The sequence below is a fragment of the Myxocyprinus asiaticus genome, chromosome 28, assembly GCF_019703515.2.
Source record: "Myxocyprinus asiaticus isolate MX2 ecotype Aquarium Trade chromosome 28, UBuf_Myxa_2, whole genome shotgun sequence".
NCBI lineage: Eukaryota > Metazoa > Chordata > Actinopteri > Cypriniformes > Catostomidae > Myxocyprinus > Myxocyprinus asiaticus.
Window position 1 is genome coordinate 8,736,555 of NC_059371.1, and position 14,518 is coordinate 8,751,072.

Below are 14,518 nucleotides of genomic sequence, written 5' to 3' on the forward strand. Positions count from 1 at the left end.
AAAAATTTGGCTTCGATTTCAATCATCCTTCCAGAGTTACTCTTAAAATGCAAACTATGTTTTCTTTGGCACAATCCTACATAGCATCAAAAGAAGTCGTGATGTTCAAAGATGTTATTTACAAGGTTCTTGATGTGTAGATCTCTCATAGATCAGGGACTCCACCTGCATTATGGTACAAGAGATGTGATGTTGTTCAGATATTAGATGGCACAGAGTTGAGTGGTTTATGATGCAGCACTACATGGGCGTTGAAAGGATTTGTTCGGACTGAGGCATACTTTATTTCTCTACACTTGGGATGTGCAGCTGCAAGTGATGCTACTCTGCCATGTCACACATACCTCATGGCTCGCTTCTTAGACAACAATTCTCTCATTTTTTCCTCTGAGACACGACACTCTCCATGAAATGCAGCCATTCAAAAAAAACAGCCCAACTCTACTAAGTTGACGTACTCCGAAACAGCCAAAAATGACTCAACTTCACTCAACTTATTGTCTTGTCTCATTACGGAATGTTTCCTGATACTGCTGTTATGACGCAAATGTTCCTTGACAAGTGACAGGGGTTAAGGTTATGCGACTCACCATTACTAGTCTGTTGAGGAATAATCCCCCTCATATAAACCTGATACATAGATAGTAACCAGGAGTCAGCCAGTGATCTTTCTTGATGCAAGGCACAGCCCTAAATAGTTCAGATAAGGAAAAACATCTGTTAAAAATTCCTGCTTTCAGTCTGACTTTGTCGGGCCAATGATCCTTCCTGGTCCACACAGTGTGATCTGGCATGAGTTGTGTATTCTCAATGCAGCGACTGTAAGCTCATTAAAAAAACATTAGGAGGGACTATTTAATACCATAAGCTGTATAAATGTACAGTAATCTATTTTTAAATTCAGGATGTTCAGTTTGCTCCATCATTTGAGAAGTAGGCTTCTTGCACTCCTAACGAGACATCTGTGGACCCATGTTAACCATTACTACTCTGATGTGCTCATTTATGCTCATGAATCAGAAATGTGAGCTTCTGTATAAACATTTCCACTTAACGACAGAGTAGGATCCTGGGTATCTTCTTTCCGGGCCTTTGTCCTTACAGTTTTTGTTGGTGTTTAAGGGGGTGAGAACATGTCACCTCAAAAGCACAGTTTATAGCTTCTGTCAGATCCAAAGAGCTGGTGGTGAAATGTGGCTAAGAACTTAACCACAGGTTAAGAGACACCCACAAAGTCACGACAGAGGCCTGTGATGAATTGTCGTGCTTGCCCAGGGGGTGATTTATGAAGCTCTACCGTTGAACAGGGCCGAATCCACACTTGGTCTTCTCAGCCATTGATTCAATTATTATCCACTCCGTCACTCACCAGAGAATGTGTATGGTCTTAATCTCAGTGTTGGCCCAGAATCTCAGGAATAAGCCAGTTTATACCAAGCTGCTGTTGAATTATTGATTCTGATTGGTTTCTAGACATTTCAAGGTGTATATTTCTATAAGTGCATAGCTATATGGTTGTTCCTGGTTTACTGACCCCAGTACAGTTTCATAGAATGTCACCATGTTCCTTATGAACTAGTAGCATAAGGAAGTAGTTCTACACACTAAAATATTTTAGGAACAAAAATCTGAAAAAAAAAAAAAAATCTGAAAATAAACATATAAGATAGACATGTACATGTAGTAACCATGGTATAGGTGGAATAATTGAGACTGGACTGTTGAATTATTGAAAATTCAGTGGTCCTTGACAGCCTACTTAACCCAAATGGTCTTGAGGGGAAGTTAGTCACAGATATTATTGATGGTTAAATCTATGATATAGTTACTGATTTGACCTAGGCCTTCATATACGCAATCCCACACGATTTGGGGGAAATTTTGTTCTTCTAGACTGGTAATACTAGAGTGCGGTGTGCAGAAGCATTTGGGTCGGGTCTTCTCCTCCAGCTCTGGATCTATTTAAAGATGTCCTGGAGATGAGGCAGACTGCGGTAGGTCTGCTGGTTTATTTATCCTGTATGGGCTCTGACTATTTTCGGGCTGACTTCACAGGGCACTAATTGCTCTCGTTTCACTGTTAGGTAATAGGAAGAAGAGGAAATTAAGTTTGTGTGAGGGTGAGGTTGACTCTGACTTATTTTTTATTAAGACATAAGGTTAATTATTGACATAAATTTGCTAAAGCAAAATAGCAACCTTACAATCAACATGAAACAATGCTCGCAACCCATTTTATATCTGTAATTTGATGTATTTCCAACTGAAATAGGATAAATAACAAGAGAAAATGCAGGCCAGGATTTGATTATGTGCATTAGGAATGGATTGGATTGTGAAAATTAAGCATCACATACTAGAATGAAGAGAATGTTTAGAGTGTTGTTCTAGAATGTATAAGTGCAATTGACCAAACGATTGTAAATTATATTTGAAACCATAATATTAAAAGCATATTTCCCTGTTGTAGTCTTGGCTTCCTGGCATTGCACATGCTCCAACATGTTAAGGTGTGTTTTTTTATGCAGACAATGCGAGTCTGAATCCGGATCCTATCATTTCCCAATCCCGTTCCCTCCTCTTTGGCGCATCATTTCCTGTCCTCTCTCTTCTGTCAATAAAAATGACAAACAAAGAGCTAAAAATCACAATATTTTCTAAAGGACATACTAGCACTTGTAAGGCAACAAAATAATAGTGTTGAAGTTTTATGTAAAATGATTAAATTATTACAAAAATAATTGTAAACCTAAATACAATTAGCAGTAGACATAGATAGAGAGAGAGAGAGAGAGGTTGATAGTTATATTCAAAATAGATAGATAAATAGACGTATGAAAGAAAAGACCAGTCACAATTTAGATTGCAAATAGATGCAAAAAAAAAGAAAAAAAAAAAAAGAAAAAGACAAATCACAATTAAGTACGACATCCTCAATTTTGAATGCTGATATCAATGTTTCGGTTCCGGAGATATTTTTCCCATTATTTGTATAGATTTTTCCATAGGAATTTCATAAAGTCTAAGTTATGAACCAAACCAGCCAGCTCTGAGGTGGATCAAAACATTACAAACTTTAATTTGACACAATAAAGTGTTTGATAATCGGACAAAAAGACAAAGGTACAAGACTGTGTATTTTACTTTTCATGAGGGAATGAAGTACAATCCCATGAAACATTGTGAATGATTTCAATAAAAAGCAATGGAAAATGATAGAACTATTGATTTAAAGTTGTTGATTATAAGTATAAAAACAATCTATTTTACTTTTATTGCAAATATTCCGATTCAAATAGTTTAAGATAGTAGGGAGTTTGACACGATTACTTCATTCACAGTGTGTCATGAGAGCGGGCAGTCGCTGAAGAGCTCTTTAGGCACATTTTGTTTGCCATGATTGTGCTATTGGTGGAACATTTCCCTTCAGGATTATGGGAAGTATTGTTCTTCACCACACATTTTGCTATTAAATATTTTTGCTATTAAATGCTATTAAAAAATTAATGACCTTTTGGAAAAAACAAATGAATGGGATTTTAACTTCCGTAACCAGACTGGTGTGCTCTATTGGAAATATTTCAATACAAACTTAAATCTTAACATTCTTAAAAAGAAAAGCTTACAGAAACTAAAAATAGCACATCCATAGTTAAAACGACATACAAAGCAGCATTCAAATGGTGTCTGTGCACTAGGCAGTTTGGGTTGAATTAATTGCAGTTAAGTTGAAGTTAAATGCTTTAGAACAGGGATTTTCAAAGTCAAAGACAGTGGGCCCACACAAACACATCTGAACAGATTGTGAGACAATTGTTTGACATTATTTAATCATTTTAATAATTTATTGTTTAACAAGAAAAGTGCAGAAGTTATTAGCTGAATTGAATATATGACTTTTTATATTAAACTTTTTATATTATATCATTTTTACAATGATGGATTAAAAATGGAACAAAAACAATGCTAGTTCCTAGCAACAAAAAAAATAAAAATAATTCCAATAATGGTCCATCTCAGTCAAACCAGTAATAAGATCTGTAACAGAGAAGGGGGGGGGGGTCGGGCAAAGGACTACTGAACAGAAACTGTTCTTGAATGTCCATGTTTTTCACGTACCTCACATATGTTAATCAGTGGATTCATGATCTGGAGTGCAAAAAAAACGGGCTGTGCCTGGTGCTGTCTAACACTTTCTCCCTCACATCCTGTGCCATGTTGGAGATGCACGGACCCACTGTGTTGTCAGAGAGTGGAATTGAATAAAGCTTTGAAGCCTCTGTTTCTCCTACCATCAAGGAACACATATCTTTGGCTGCCAGCAGAATCAATGTTTCTCTGATGTTATGTGCTTTGTCCGCCTTGGCAATACGCAGCACAACGTGATATGAAGCTCCAGTGGCCTTTACATTTAACTTGACAAATTTTCAGACAACTTTATTCTGACCTTGAAAGGCTTGAAGTTGTCTTTGGAAAAACTCAGGAGGTTTTCCCGGTACCTCAGCATGCTTGGTGTCAAGGTATCTGCGGAGTTTAGCAGGTCGCATGCTGTCATTAGCAAAAATCTCCTGACAAATGATACATAACGGTCATGGTGCATCAACTGATCCTGTCCATGTAAATCCTAAACTTAAATACTTCTCATCGTATCTATGGTAAACTACAGTTACAATTGAAATAATTGGTATTTAGAGTACAGTTACATTCAAAAAGTATTTTGATTACTGAAGAGATTACTTTGCATTTTATTGTCATTTGTTTCATTTAATATTTAGTCCTTTCAGATGGAAAAATGTATACAGATAAATGATGCGATCCAAAGTGCTTTTGAACAGCGGTGAAACACTTTCTTATGATGTGTTACATTCAAACGAGCAGACAGAGAAGTAAGTTTGAAGATTGAAGCAGAAGTAATAGAAATAAACTGTAGAAATAAAATAGAATAAAATTGTCAGCTTTACGCTAAGCTAAAATGCTATTTCTAGCCATTTTACATGCACATGTTACCAGGCACGATCATATTTCTTAATCAAGAAAATTCACGTTGGATCATAATTTATTTTTTTCTAGTAAGACCTTTGATATTAGGGCAAAAATCATATTCTTGATAATAATTTTTGTATTGTTTTCCTGTAAAAATATCTAAAAATCCTTAAAACAAGATCAATTTGATTTATCTTGTTTTAGAAACAACACTGCATAAGATATTTAGGTTTTTCAGAGAATGTATTTTTAACATGTGTATTTTGTCTTACTGTACTGGCAGAGTTTTTATAGTCAAAACAAGTGAAAAAATCTACCAGTGCTGAAGAAGTAATCTAAAGTATTTAGAATACGTTACTTACCTTGAGTAATCTAACGAAATATGTTACAAATTACATTTTACAGCATGTATTCTGTAATCTGTAGTGGAATACATTTCAAAAGTAACCCTTCCAACCCTGTATATATATATATATATATATATATATATACGTTTACCAGGAAAATACATTTGGATGCTTGTACCTCACGCTGCACAGTGGGCCCCTTATTGAAACGGAAAATATGATTGATTAGCAAATGTCCAATCACGTCTGAAATGAACATTCTGATTGGTGGATCAGCTTAGTCACACTGTCATTCTTGCCCGTGACATCAGTAGCACACCCGCAGGTCCGTGCAGGTTTAGAGCGAATCTCTGTACACTAAAAACAAAAATAATAATTCGCTCATCAGTGCTGCGGCATCGCGTTAGTGGATTGAAAATGTTCCTGGTGAAAAGCCTACTCATTGTTCTGGCGGCCATACGTATCATCACTCATTTTAGATGGGCATTCACAAAACCTTAAGAAAGATATGTGGGGGGGGCCTGGGTAGCTCAGCGAGTACTGACGCTGACTACCACCCCTTGAGTTGCAAGTTCGAATCCAGGGTGTGCTGAGTGACTCCAGCCAGGTCTCCTAAGCAGCCAAATTGGCCTGGTTGCTAGGGAGGGTAGAGTCACATGGGGTAACCTCCTCTTGGTCACGATTAGTGGTTCTCACTCTCAATGGGGCGTGTGGTAAGTTGTGTATGGATCACGGAGAATAGCGTGAAGCCTCCACATGCTGGGAGTCTCAGTGGTGTCATGCAGAACAAGCCATGTGATAAAATGCGTGGATTGACGGTCTCAGAAGCGGAGGCAACTGAGAATTGTCCTCCGCCACCCGGATTGAGGTGAGTAACTGCGCCACCACGAGGACCTACTAAGTAGTGGGAATTGGGTATTCCAAATTGGGAGAAAAGGGGATAAAAAAAGAAAAAAAGAAAGAAAGATAGGTGGGCATGCAGCAAATGCCTTTGTTTGCCCTAGACTACACTACTGGAACAAACCCTTACCAGAATATTTGAGGAATATCAATGTAATCACCGTAAAACATGTAATTGCCTAAACATTTAGCAAAAGTGAGTGCTCAGTTCAGCATTTAGAAGGCCTCAGATCTTCAGGGTTGTTTACGCACTTTTGTGTCAGTGAATTCAACTCTGGCAGTCTGCATCATTAAACGGCTCCAAGAGCTCTTATGTTCCCTCCGTTTAACCACCTAAGCTCTTCAATGTAACAGGGCGATAATGTTCTTTTCATCCTGGAAGTGGTGAACACTTTGAGCTTTATAATGTGGCAAGTTTGTAGACTGATCCCTCAGGGGGTGCTAGCAGACAAACTGCCTGGACAATCCCTCACAGCTTTGATGCTTACAGCAACACTGAAAGCAACGCAGCAGGACTTACGTAGAGCAAAGAGCTGAGAATAACTTCACAGTTATGTGCTCTGGTGGATTTATATTGCTCTCCATATACCCCCATCAACAGTCCATTACCCCAACCCAGAATCTCCCTGAGAAGTAATAGTTGAAAGTTAACAAATATATGAAACACATGGACAAATTTGGCTTAGGTGTAAGGAGAAAAAACTTTTTTCAAATGAGGCTCCAAATGTCGGCAGGGTATCTGGAACGGTGAGTTTAATAAAACCTCTAGCTAATGAAATCCACAGTTTACAGAGATATGTGGGTTTGGTGGGCCGAAATCGCACCGTGGGTTCGTGACCGAAATAAGAAGCAGGTGACAGTAACGTATTATGTCTGGTAGAAACGGGAAGTCTGCTTAGACTCTTCTGTGTCAAAGTGACGGTAGACCTCAGCTCATGATACACCAGTGGCCTGTTTACCTGTGACTGTTTCTGCTTTCTCTGTCAGGAAAGGTCATGGAAAGGCAACGAGCAGAGAGTTTGATCTATTCAGAGCATTGGAGAATTCAAACAGACAAAGGAATCTGCCACACCGATGTGCAATGTAGTGAGTGAGTGAGAGGGGTCAGGGTGAACAACATACTCTCCAGACTGTATGACAGACAGAGAGATGTTTACACCTGAGAGTGTTACGACTTTACTTGCAGAATGGAATCACATCCGCAACACACAACTTGAACTTTTTACTTTTTTTTATCATTTAAAAGTTAACATGAAATCAAAACCCCATTAACTTTCTTAATATATGTTCCTGCTGCTATTTTCCACGATTCACTGATGCACATTATTCTGAAGAAAAAAAAAGTATTTTTTTTTCAAAATGTATTGCATGGCTCTCTGGATGTCTCAATTCTGATTGGTCAATGGCGGCATCTAGCGGTCTTATATTTCTCTGTAACAACCGCACCTCCACGTGTCAGACTGTTCATCCGGGTCCTGCTTCTCGGACCACTGTGCATTCTCAACAAGTAAGCTAATAAAGTAATTTCAACTCAGATCAATGTTTCATGTGCATTTATTTATTTATATGGCAAGTAGTCTTGTAATAAGATGCATAATGAGCAGTCAGACAGTCATTAATTACAAAGTAAACACCAACAGCTTTAAACAGCTGCAGCTGCAACACATGAGGCGCTTTGGTGGCTTTTCCACCAGTAAAAACCGACTAAAGCATGAGCCAATAGCATTGGAGTGTGGGCTGTGAAGGAACACATCATTGGTTTGACCCACTGAATGAATACGCCTCATTTACTTCATTCAGTTCATGAATGAGCATGGATAAGCAAGTGTCTTTTGACGGATAGAAGGTGAGAAGACATGTTGCTCGTTTAACAAGGAGAGAAGGGGGCTGGATTAATAATGAGTAAAAGTGACTAATGACATTACAATGACATCAGGATGTAATTAAAACCTAGTAATTACTTACAGGCTATGTTGTCCTTGTTGATTGTCATGCACAGCAGTTCACAAAATGATATACTTTATTGTCATTTGTGGGGAAACTGCTTATGATATTTAAACACTGCCAAAATCTCTTAGCAGACACGCTGATTTAATAAAGTATAATTAGACTTCTTTCGGTAGTGAATGTTTTTGTGCTTTATCAATGGTTTAATGACCCCAAAACACACAGAAGACATTCATTTGTTGCCACCTATTGGCGTAATATATATTACCAGGGATATTCTATTGAAATTAAAATCTCTTTTTGGAGTGATTTTCTCTTTTGAATTGAAAAGACTCGAGTCTCGAGTTAATGACACAGAGAAACATCATCTGGAGTTAATTTACTTTATTAAAAAAACAATCAAGCTAGACATTTATCGTGATAATAGTTTTTTTTGTGTGTGTGGTGTGGTGGAAATTGCAAAATTATTGTTTTTCTATAAAAATAAATGTAAAAAATCTTTGAATGATTCTTTTTTTTTTTTTTTCTCCCCAATTCGGAATGCCCAATTCCCAATGCGCACTAAGTCCTCGTGGTGGCGTAGTGACTTGCCTCAATCCGGGTGGCGGTGGACGAATCTCAGTTGCCTCCGCGTCTGAGGCCGTCAATCTGCGCATCTTATCACTTGGCTTGTTGCGCGCATTACCGCGGAGACGAAGTGCGTGTGGAGGCCCACGCTATTCTCCGCAGCATCCAAGCACAACTCACCACGCGCCCCACAGAGAGCAAGAACCACATTATAGTGATCACGAGGAGGTTACTCCATGTGACTCTAACCTCCCTAGCAACCAGGCCTATTTGGTTGCTTAGGAGACCTGGCTGGAGTCACTCAGCTCCAGGGGTGGTAGTCAGCATCAATACTCGCTGAGCTACCCAGGCCCCCCTTTGAATGGTTCATTCAATTTTTTAGTTTTTTTTATAACTTTATAAGTTGTTTATTATTTTAAAAAAATGTCAATATTCTGAATGTAAATTAGTTGGCTTGAATGATGTGAACACAGTAAAAAAAGAAAAGAAAAAAGAAAACACTATCTATGCTAAAGAGTGCCGACATACATTAAATGTGCACATCTAATAGTGTCATTGGGGGCTGAGCCCCCCTAAGATCGAAATCCTAGAATCGCCCCGCATAATAACTTGCTCCGCCTCTGAAAAACTTTCCTTTTCAACTGACTTAACAAATACCTCTAGTTTTTGAAAGCCTCCACTTAACCTACCTGGCTCTATTCTGATACTTTTAAGAATTCAATGTATTTATGGATAAAATCAAGTCTCAGCTTACATTTTTTCTCGTTGATTATCCCGTTTCATTCGTATAAACTGTCCGTCAGATTATGGAAGTAAAATGGATTGCGAATGGCATTTCATGTTGACTTTAAAGCTGTTACTGAAAACTAATCTGAAATTTGAAGCAGTTTCATGGTTATTTGACATAATTGATATGTGTTTCTAAAATGAGCTCCAGCTGTTTGTAATATTTGTTACTTTAAGATTTAGGTGTTAGCTCTGTATGTTTGACCATTAAAATGTAAATCACTGGTCAAAAGGGCCGCAAATAGATTCATGGCCCTAAAATCAGATAACACAACACACATCAGAACTTGAAGGCCTCTTTCACACTCTCCCTCTGGTCTTGTTTCTCTCTGACTCTAAAAGGTTTCAAGGCTAAAGCAATGGAAGTTGAGGTGGGCCAGTAAGCGAAAACATGTGTCTGCAGCCTTCGGCTTGAGCTCGACATTAATTTGTGTTTGTGTAGAAAATTGCCCTGAGAGAGATGAAAATATATGGTCCTTGGCTTCAGGGAATGGCTGACAGCTTAGAGGTTTGGGCTGGTTGAATGATGCTTGCACTCATCTTTACTCAAGCTAACCTGATATTCAGTGATGTCAGTACAGTTCGACAAAGACATTTTCAGTGTTTTCTTTGAATTGCAGGATTTTATCTTTATTTCAGGTATTTAAATGTTGGGTTTGGCCAAGAATATATTGAAACACTTTATAGCCATATTTGAGAATCTGTCATAAATAATGTAGTGTAAAAATGTTATACTATACATCTCCACCTTTAACCAGCCCCAACCAGTATGTGGCTGAATCTGTATGTGAAAGAAACTTCCACACCAGAATGTGGAAGTGAAAATGTAGATTCACAGTGAAAAATTACTAAAATATTGATTTGTTTCTCAACCATACCTATCATTTAGCTTCTGAAGACATGGATTTAACCACTGGAGTCTTATGGATTACATTTATGATAAATTTATGTCCTTTTTGGACCTTCAAATTTCTAGTCACCATTCACTTGAATTGAATGGACCTACAGAGCTGAGATATTCTTCTAAAAAAAAATCTTAATTTGTATTCAGCAGAAGAAAGAAAGTCATACATATCTGAGATGGCATGAGGCTGAGTAAATGATGAGAGAATTTTCATTTTTGGGTGAACTATCCCTTTAAGGAAAGTGTACGTGATTGCTTTTACATCAAGCGCATTAATGTTCGTCTAACTAAAAATGTTACTTAAGTAAACCTTCCTATCATATTTCAACCTTTAAATCATCTAAAAGACAAAAAAAAAAAAATAAATCTGCAACAATGTTGCATTATTACGCTATTTTGCTATTAAAAGAGGTTCAATTAGTTCAAATTTGTATATCTCATGTGCCTCTTCTGGATGTAAGAAGACTTAATTTGCAAGATAATTTCATCTGTAGATCTTTTACACAAGAAAAAGAAAAAAACTTACAAATCAATCAAAAATTAGTGTCTGTGCATGTGTTCAGGAATGGGCATGCATGTGTTATTCATGTTAGTGTACAGAACAGCCATCTAATATACCTCAGCATCCACTCCTGTTGAAACCAACAAATACAAACAAAAACCAGTGCAAAAACAGACTTTTAGTGACAGCCTTTTTCCGTGCCCCAGGGCACCTGTTGTCCCATATGGGCGATTGCTGCAGAGCGAGACAGGCATTTAATACAGGCAGAATGTCCAGCAGTGCTGCTCTCTTTCTGCTTTCAGTAGCGCGTTCACATAGCTTCCACTTATGCCTCTACATTTCAATCAATGAGCTGTTTAATGCGAATTTAATGTGTAACCCACCTCCCATATGAAAGTCACAGTCACAAATGAGATATCTTGAATATCTCAATTATTTCTCCTAGACAACAATGAAACAATGACTTTTGCTGAAGTCTCCAGCTTCTCCAGACCCCAGTATTCTCACATGTCTCCTCTAGAGTTTCAGAAGAGATCTAAACAATGTCTCAAACTGTGCTCAGATTTGGCAAGATACCAAAGTCCTAAATCAAAAGTCAGAGATTTCGATATTTGCTCAAATATCTTATTAAATTCTCCCGAGACAAAATTTTCTGAGCTATGCTATCCACATTAAATTTATAATTCTATTCTCAAAGTTGCCTCATATGTATTTCTCCTAAGGAATTTAGGAGAAATGTCTAAGACAAAGTTTATTCAAATAAAACATAAGTTATGAAAGAGTTACCACTGAGCACTAAAAATTTTCTGTGGGCTTGAACATATTAGTGATAGATAACAATCAACTGAGTAGTTTAGCTTGGAAAAAGAATGAGCACTTTGTATAAAAAGCTTCAGAAGAGCGGCACGTTCTCATCATACCTAAACACACACTTTGACATCTCAACAATGACATGCATATCAAAGCTCAGTCAATATTTACAGCAATCTACTCTCCTCGAGAGAAGAAAGAAAGAAAGCATTACATGAGGCATTGCTTTTCAAGGATTTCTTCTGTTGGTCAGATCTACACAGACTCAAAATATAATCAAACTTTAAAAAAATATTCACTTGTGATATAAGTTTTCAGGTCCGGATAGACCAGGGGTTTTCAACTTTTACAGACCCCCTGGGTTCCTGGGTAAAATTTTCATAAATACTCTACATAAAACCTTTCAAGAACATTAACTTCAAGATTAATGCAAAATCATTACTACATTATACAATGATTCACAGATATTTTGTTAGAAATGTATACAAATTCAAGTAATGTTTTATGCTTATATTTTTTTTTCTGTGGGCCCCTGGAATACTTTCAGGGACCCCAGGGGTTCATGGATCCCTTGTTAAAAACTCTGGGTGTAAACCATCAAGAATGCACTACTTTATTTTATTAAATCAGCTCTTTAATACATTTCGAAAACAGACAGCTTGCTCAAATGCAGAACTCTGAAGTCATGCAATATATTGCATATATTACATGGCAAATTTGTACAATGGCAATACAACATCATACAACATTGGCAATATAAAAAAGAGATCCAGTCTTGTGCACTTGCAAATGTTCAGAGACACTGCCCAAGAAGTTTCAATATGTTTGAAAGATTGGGGTACATGTGTTTGCAATCCAATTCCCAACCCTGATGTATGCTTCCTCCAAAGCCTGAAACACAACTCTCTTCAGTTATTGATTCACGTGAGCTGTGCAACATTTTATGAGCGAATATTTGAGTCCTCCTTTGCGTCATCATTCACAATCAGGGGACATATGGCATGCCTTAGCGATTAGCATGGACTTAAACCCAACAGGCTTCCAGCTGACATGGAGAAACCCAATACTGTACAGAGCGCCCCACTGCATCACTCTACACACACTGATGCACTAAGAACTGTCACAGGACACACGAGAAACATGCATTGCTTTTTTATGTTCAGTACGGATGACTCATGCTACAGGTGGCCCATTTTGGGTCAAAATAGTTGTGCAAGTGTGAGTGGAGTTAGGATAACATTCCCGATTGAAGGCGCATGTCAGCACGGATCACTCAAGGCGGATCACATGCATCGTATACACTTTAAAATTAACCAGTGACAGATTCCGTTATTACTCTTGAGCATGTTCTTTCTCATAAATACTTCATTTGGGCATAAAATAAATTATCTGATGGTCTCTCTAGAAGGTATTACATGTAATAAATCAAAACATCTTTAAAAAAGAACTTGCAACTCCTTATTTGATCAAAACAGTCTTAGAAGACAAGAAAAAGTAAAGCTGGACACTATCAAAGATCAGGACAGAAGGTAATGCTCAGGTTAGGCGTAAAACAACAATAAGGTGTTTTCCTGAAGGTATCTCATTCAATCAAACAAAACATCTCTCAAGAAGAACTTGCAACAGCTAATTGTCTCAGAATACAATAAAAACATCAAGGAGGAAGGGTATACTCATTTGGGTGTAAAACAGCAATCCCTTGGTGTCCATTTAAAGATCAAATGATCATATAAGTTCATATAATCAATAAAAATATCTCTCAAAAAGAACTAGCAACCGAAACAGTCACAGAAGACAAGAAAAAGGAAAGCAGGTGACAATGAAAGATCAAGGTGGAAGTACTCACAGGTAGGATGTCAAAGGATTAAGTTCAATAGGCACAGCATGTAGTCCTTGTTCAGAGCAGTCCACGAGGAGAAAGATGCCATCCTCCTCACACTGGCACGCAGATGGGCACTGTTTAACGGGCACGGCAGCACCTGGCAACCCGTGAGAATGGGCACACAAGACAGCGTGCAGGATCAGTAACACCACCAACATGACAATGACTCCAACTTTTCTGGTATGTGGATGTGCTGTATATCTGCAGTTATGGGTCAGATTCTCTGCGGTCTCACTCAGTTGTAGCTCTGTCTGTCTATGTGTATTTGTCTGTGCACTCTCAGCTCCCTGAAATATTATCCTGAGCCTCGTCTCTGTAGATTTATTCTGTCACTTCAAACTCCCATGGGTGAATGAGTCAGTGAGGGGCTTGCACAGGTCTTCTCTCTCTCTCTGCGATCTCATCTCACTTAGGAGACATTCACCTATTGTAGTGGAAGCTTGCAGGCATCCTGTGATTGGCCAGTGCTTTTGGAGGGCGGAGACGCTGGGATCAGCACTCCTCCTACTTTCTATTGCGCACTCTTTCTGCCTCGGGCAGCTGGAGTGGTTGGTTAGAGGTAAGCAAGGGAGCCAAACTTTGAGAGTGGGAACTGTAGACTCTAAAGCGGGACTGTCTAGAAATCTATCCACTAAAACAAATCATTGTCATCCCATCATACTTTTAAAGGCACCAAAATCCTTCCCTCAAGATTAGTTCTCTACAGCTGCTGAAACAGAGATCCAGTCTGGAGGATTTACAGAAAGTTCCCCTAGATCCTGCTTTATGAATTTAGATGTCAAGCCCTGACCACTTCTCCTGCTGTTGCTCTCCATATAAATCATATGTGAATATTGTTGCGCTCCATTTCTCTTGGAGCAATGCTTACATGGTGTTTTATAACCCGAGTA

At 38.2% G+C, this 14,518-nt stretch overlaps 1 protein-coding gene across 2 annotated transcripts in view; it reads right to left on the reverse strand.

Moving 5' to 3' along the window:
* Nucleotides 1–13,988, reverse strand: part of LOC127418886 (leucine-rich repeat-containing G-protein coupled receptor 6) — a 141,538-nt gene extending 127,550 nt beyond the window's left edge. For both annotated transcript variants that reach the window (XM_051659773.1, XM_051659772.1), the window contains exon 1: nt 13,593–13,988. In XM_051659773.1, the coding sequence (XP_051515733.1) occupies nt 13,593–13,786 (194 nt within the window). In that variant the 5' untranslated portion in view covers nt 13,787–13,988. The remainder of the gene's footprint in view (nt 1–13,592) is intronic.
* Between the last annotated feature and the right edge of the window lie 530 nt (nt 13,989–14,518).